Below are 6000 nucleotides of genomic sequence, written 5' to 3' on the forward strand. Positions count from 1 at the left end.
CACCCCAGCCACACCTTGAGGCCTTGTTTAAAAAGCCAAAAGCTGGGGCATAAGCCAGTAGTAGACAACAAGCCTACTAGGTGCAGCATCCTAGTTCCCATCCTTACTCCCACTAAATATATAAACAAACAAGCAGACAGAATAGTTGCCATGGCTTAGACAGGAGTAGTAACAGACTGTTCCTCAGTCCGACTTTGTAATTCTTTGAAATACATGATATTAGCCCTAGACTTTTAAGATTTAGAAAGTCAGAGCATTATTCAAGCTAAACAAACCAGCAGAGAAGCAAACTGTAAGGACACCACAAAAGTCTTACTAGCCAAGGTGCTACATGGGTAATCAGACATAGTTGAGAAATGCTTGGACTCAGGAGACACTGGCCTGGTGTGACCATGAGTAGTGTTCGAACAAGCATTCACCACGCCTATACAGGTGCCAGTCACCAGCCTAGGTACAGAGAACGTAATAGACAAAAAGATCAGCCCAGGGTCTCCAAGCTCCCTGCCTACCATGAATGCAAAGCCATCCATTACACACTAGTAAGTGAAGTGTAAGGACGTACAGTGCTGCCCAAGAGGCAGTGTGGTCAAAGACATTAACTACTTATTTCTAAATCTTGATTTCCTTAGCTTCCTGGTTGAAGGATAGTGGGGATTTAAAGAGAGAATACATATAAAGTGCCTAATAACAGTGTTGGCACACAGCAGCTGCCTTGAGTCGGCTGTGTTCTCAGAAGGCGATCCTCCTCTGTTCCTGCGGAGCATGTATAGCCCACTCACTTGAAGCACACACTACTATTTGCAGAAGGCTGTCTTCAGGGAGCCAGCACAGCTCCAGCAACACATGACTCAGAGCCAGGGCAGAGGCCAGGTGAGAGGCGATGGGAAAACAATAGAGCAACATATTAAAACAGTAACCAGGCAGAGATGAGGTCATGGACTCCATCTGACAGGACAGAAAATGTTCTCCTTGTCTGCCCATGCTCATTTGCTTCAGACAAGCAGGATGTTCTCCCTGAACCCTGAGAATGGATATTAACAAATGACCTCAACGTTCAAAAACACAGGACTACAAAACAAGACAAGTCTGAGATGCAGGCACACTAGCAGCCATCACGGCACAGGGACCGTGACAATACTTCCACCCAATTAAAACAGCTAGCTATTCTCAAGGTGTGGTCCCTTGATGTGGCCAAGGCAGCAGGAGATCCCTAGGGAAGGAGGAAACTGAGAGATCAAAGACTTCGTAATTCTAAGTACTATTAGGCCTTTTAATGCTGCTTTCACCAGAGTACACACCATGGAGTTTTCTCAAGGTTTAAAAACCAAAGTATTTCATCCATTGTCTCACGAGTGTGTATGTATCACACAAAAGCATGTGAGTGTGTATGATGTCTATAGCATATGCAAGTGTGTGTGCTACTGTGCACACCTGTGTGCATATACAGAGGCCAGAGGAGGCTCTCAGGTGTTCTGATCTGCTGCTCTCTGGGTAACTCCCCTGATGAACTGACAAAATGCAGAGCTAGGCTGGTGGCTTCCACCCCCACGGATCCTCCTGTATCCACCTCCCAAAGTGCTGGTGCTACATACAGATACATGTGCAGGCCTTCACAGGGATGCTAGGAATCTGAACTCAGGTCTTCATGCTAACATAGCAAGTACTCCTACTCAGCGAGCTACCTCCCAACTCTTAGACCATTACCTTGATGGCTAGTAGAATACGCGCTTGCATGTTCTTGTGTTTGCTACTGTGTTCTGAGAAAAACACTTTAGGGTACTCTCCTTTGAGTGCAAAGGGGCCATGAGACCAAAACCGGTTGTGGATCACTACGCTAAATGATTGTGTCCCTTCGAAAAGGAAGAGAAGAACTAAAGACTTACTACAGAGGCAGCGAGCTCAGTGTGGGGTTTGAGAGAGGACCACAGCACCCAGTGGAGGCTGCCAGCTGAATTTGAGCCACAGCCAAAGGAAGAACAGCATTTGGGTGGATGCGATCAAAATGACACTCACATGCAGGAAAATAAATAGAAACGTTTCTGATCTCAACCGCAAAGCCGCATTCAAATATGCGGGAGCAATTTTCATCTTAATTGCCCCTCGCTGATCTAGAGAATTACGGAAGACATTGTGCCAGCAGAACTCAAGGTTAAAGCACAAGACAGTTTCCTAACTGCTTTTTGACACAACAAAAAAAGTTCTTTATGTGTAATTTCAATTTTTATGTTTGAGTTTTAAACTAAAATAGCACATAAACTTTTTTCTCAATGGAAAACAGTTTAAAGAACATAAGCCTCTTTGAAAAGCAGCTTATCAGCCAGAGACCAGTAGTACCTAAGGAGAGGATGGCAGCCACGGCTGCCATGACTTCACCGCTCTCAACCGCAGGGCAACAGATGCCAAGTGCACAAGGTGATGCTGCCATTTCTTCTCACACTTTAGTGTTATCAGCCTACAGCATGGTTTCCTCCTGGGGTCCTTGGCTTCCACACCAGGGGGGGTATAATAAAGATGGCAAGGACTGCACAGCTCTCGTGTTTGCTGAGCATCTGGAGCCCAGTGGGTACCACACCCATGCCACAGGAGCAAACAAGACACAATCTACCCCCAATAGCAAGAGCTCAACATAGAGAAACAAAGAAACAAACAGTGAAGGTGTCAAAGCATGGCCATGGAAATAAATGCAGCTGCAGTGAGAATGACCGGACAGCGCAGGGAGCCTGGAGCAGCTTTCAAAGGTTACGCCTGCATGCCCTCAGTCTGCAGTCAGTGTTTAGTCATCTATCCTCCAGGAGTGCACACACACAAAGCCATATATATACACAAGGAGCTCTACCCAGCACTACTTATAAAACCCAATGTTTAAATTAATCTAAACTGCCAGAGATGGCTCAGCAGGTAAGAATACCGTCTGCTCTTCTAGAGGACCAAGGTACAATTCCCAGCACCACACAGTGGCTCATAAACATCTGTAATACCAGTCCCAGGGGATCCAACACCCTCTTCTGACCTCCATGGGTACTAGGAACATATGTGTGGTACACAGATAGACATCCAGGCAAATCACTCATATACTTGAAATAAAATAAAATTTAAAAGATTGTAAAATAACCTAAAGTCCATCAATACAAAAATAACTAAATACATTATAGACTTTCCTAACCATGAAATACTATGTACCAGCCAAAAACAAAAGAGAGAGAGAGAGACAAGCATTAACAAGAAAACATTTTCTGTTTTATAAACCCAAATTTGTGTAGGCTAAATCTTTGTATAGTATAAAACAGGGTATAGAAAACAGGCTAAAGGGATCATCACAGAATTGGTCACAAAGTCACAAGAATTGGTCACAAGGTAGGTACTAGGGTTGTAGTCGGATCAATACAGTAAAGAAATTTCCATTTTGTACTCTACTTATAGACTAAAACTTACGCACTTTTAACAATAGCATCAGTCTGTGTGGTACTTTATAATTAAATACACACACACACACACACACACACACAGTGTGAACTTTTTCTGTATGATGGAGGTCAGCACAATGCCAGAGACGATGCATGGAGGGCTGGGTGTTCCTTGACACTCTCCATCTTCAGAAACAGAGAACTGAGTCACTGCCTCCCAGGCTTACTGTGAACACTCTGCCCTCCAGCATCCGGGACTTTGTGTTTTCTCTCGACCTCCCCCCACTCTGATCTCTAGTTCGTGCGTGCGTTCGTGAGTGTGCAAGCATGAGTGGGTGTGTCTAAGTGTGTCTGTGTGCAGGCACATATGACAAGGCACACCTGCAGAGATCAATGCAACCTCAAGTGCTGTCCTCACCGCCCTCCGCCTTGTCTGAGACGGTCTTATTCTCTGCTGTCCACACCAGGCTACCTGGCCCAGGACCTTCAAGGGATTCTCCTGTTTCTGCCTCCCAAGGGTCTGGGAGTTCCTAAAAGTGCCCACACTTCACCCTCTGAGCCATCTCATCAGTCCAGCTTTTCACTGTGTGCTAGCTGCACGCCTACCATGAGGCCCAACCAAACACTACCTCTCTTGTGAGGTCCTCAACAAAGCGTTTGCTCCGTCTCCCCCACACTCCCACAGCATCTACTTAGATCTCTAGCTGTGTATTTCCTTCTACCTCACATTAATAGTCAGTCTCCCTAGTAACCTACAAACTGGAGTGCAAAGATCCAACCATCCAACTTTTAATTGCCTCAGGGCTTTGGGCCTATTAAAATTCATTAAACCATTTATCTGGGAAAGAAGACAGGCAGGGAAGAAAACATAGATTTAGAACTCTAAAATCTATACAAATCTTTAATCCTTTTTAATTGGGATTCAAGATTGAAAGATCCCATATCCCACACTATGGTTTTACCTCACAGTAAAACACGTGTCAGGAGCATCTCTCTACTGGGTGGAGGTGCAGAGATGCAAGAAAGCCATCATTCTCACTTAACTTTCCCAACAACCCTGTAGCCTTACACAGAAGAGACACCCAAGGCCAAGAAAGATGTGATCATTTAAGGTCACACAGTTGTATCACGCACATCTGTCTGGCCCCTAAACTGGGACATTTTTTCTACAATAAAGCTTCCACCTGGCAGCCATAGGTGGTAGTGGAGGAACTGAAAGAATGAGGTAGGAAAAAGTTAAAGTGGGGCTGCTCTTCAGGAAGCCTGCTCACAAGGCTGACCCAGAGCTGGCAGCCAGGAGCTGGCTTCTGAGCTGATCCCTAAGTACTAAGCATGCTTGGTCAGCCAACAGTACCCAATAGCTGCTTGTTCTCTGGAAGTCTGGGATTGCAGGGGTTGCAGCTGTCATAGAACACAGACTTGATCTGACTTTCTCAAATCAGCCTCCCAGGACACAAACAAACTGGTGCAGTCTACTGCTGGAAGACCAGTGCTATCTGCTATCTCCCAGTGAAGGGAAGCAGGAAGCCTGGACACAGACTTCTCTAGACTCTGGACACATTTCTCCTAGCCAACGTGTCTTTGTGGACTCCTACCATAATAAAGCATAGCCCTCAAAGTCCTGTGTGTCCTTCCAGTGACATCCCAAACATGTGGCAACACTGGGATGCCTGACCAAGTCACAGAAAGTCAACAAGTCAAAAAACAAATCCAACAATTAGAACACAGGCCGCCATGGAGGGGAGGGGTCAGTAAAGAGGCGCCTTACTTTTCCGGATTGTCTGGAAACTTGATCCGCAGCTCCTGGTTTTTATATGATCGCTTTTCAAATGTAAGGATCATCTTCTTCACTGAGCTTTCATCCAGCGGCTCCTCCTAGAACAAGGATGACAGTTTCAGCGTGCTGGTCTCACATTCATGGTCTGCCTCACCATGTCTCTTTCACCCACCCACTCTGCTGTGGACCTCCGTGGGAACACACAGCATATACTTTTCCTCCGCAACTAGAATGACAGTGAGGAGTACCATCCTGGGTGTCACATCTAATGCCCTGCCTCTACCCCAGCAAGCTCCATCTCAGGCAGTAGAGACTCAGCCAGCAAAGGTTTCTCAGGCACACTGTGGGTACAGAGTAAGCAAGGATGCTTCATACTCTGAGGCAATGTTTACTTCTTCCTTCTCCGTTGATGCACAGGTAAGAAAGGGTCAGAAACCAAAAAGAATTTGCTTAAGATCAAACCCAAGTCAGTGCCAGGGGCCCCTAGTCTTTTCCTCACACCAGAGGTCACAACCCAGTGTGCAGGCTGAAGCTGCTCTACCATCTGTCTCTACACAGCCCAGAAGTGACAAATGGCAGCTGGAGAGATACACACACTGCTTCACATTCTCACACAGTTCTGCACCTGGTTCTCATGAACTACTGGGAGAGAAGTGAGACAAATACTTTGAAATGCTAGTGTAGCATCAAGGATTAGTTCATCTTGAACCGGATGTAGTGCTAAGGCAAGATTGTGAGTTTGAGGGTAGCTTGGCTACATGGACATGGTATGACAAGGAAGGAAGGGAAGAATGAAAAAAGGAAGAGGAGAGAAGGAAG

General features: G+C 45.9%; 1 protein-coding gene across 1 annotated transcript in view; it reads right to left on the bottom strand.

Moving 5' to 3' along the window:
* Nucleotides 1-6000, bottom strand: part of Ctnnbl1 (catenin beta like 1) — a 157866-nt gene that overhangs the window by 108889 nt on the left and 42977 nt on the right. Inside the window, exon 3 of the mRNA XM_028786580.1 lies at nt 5173-5279. Coding sequence (XP_028642413.1) covers nt 5173-5279 — 107 coding nt within the window. The remainder of the gene's footprint in view (nt 1-5172; nt 5280-6000) is intronic.

Source organism: Grammomys surdaster, unplaced genomic scaffold, assembly GCF_004785775.1.
Source record: "Grammomys surdaster isolate TR1022 unplaced genomic scaffold, NIH_TR_1.0 125561, whole genome shotgun sequence".
Classification (NCBI taxonomy): Eukaryota; Metazoa; Chordata; class Mammalia; order Rodentia; family Muridae; genus Grammomys; species Grammomys surdaster.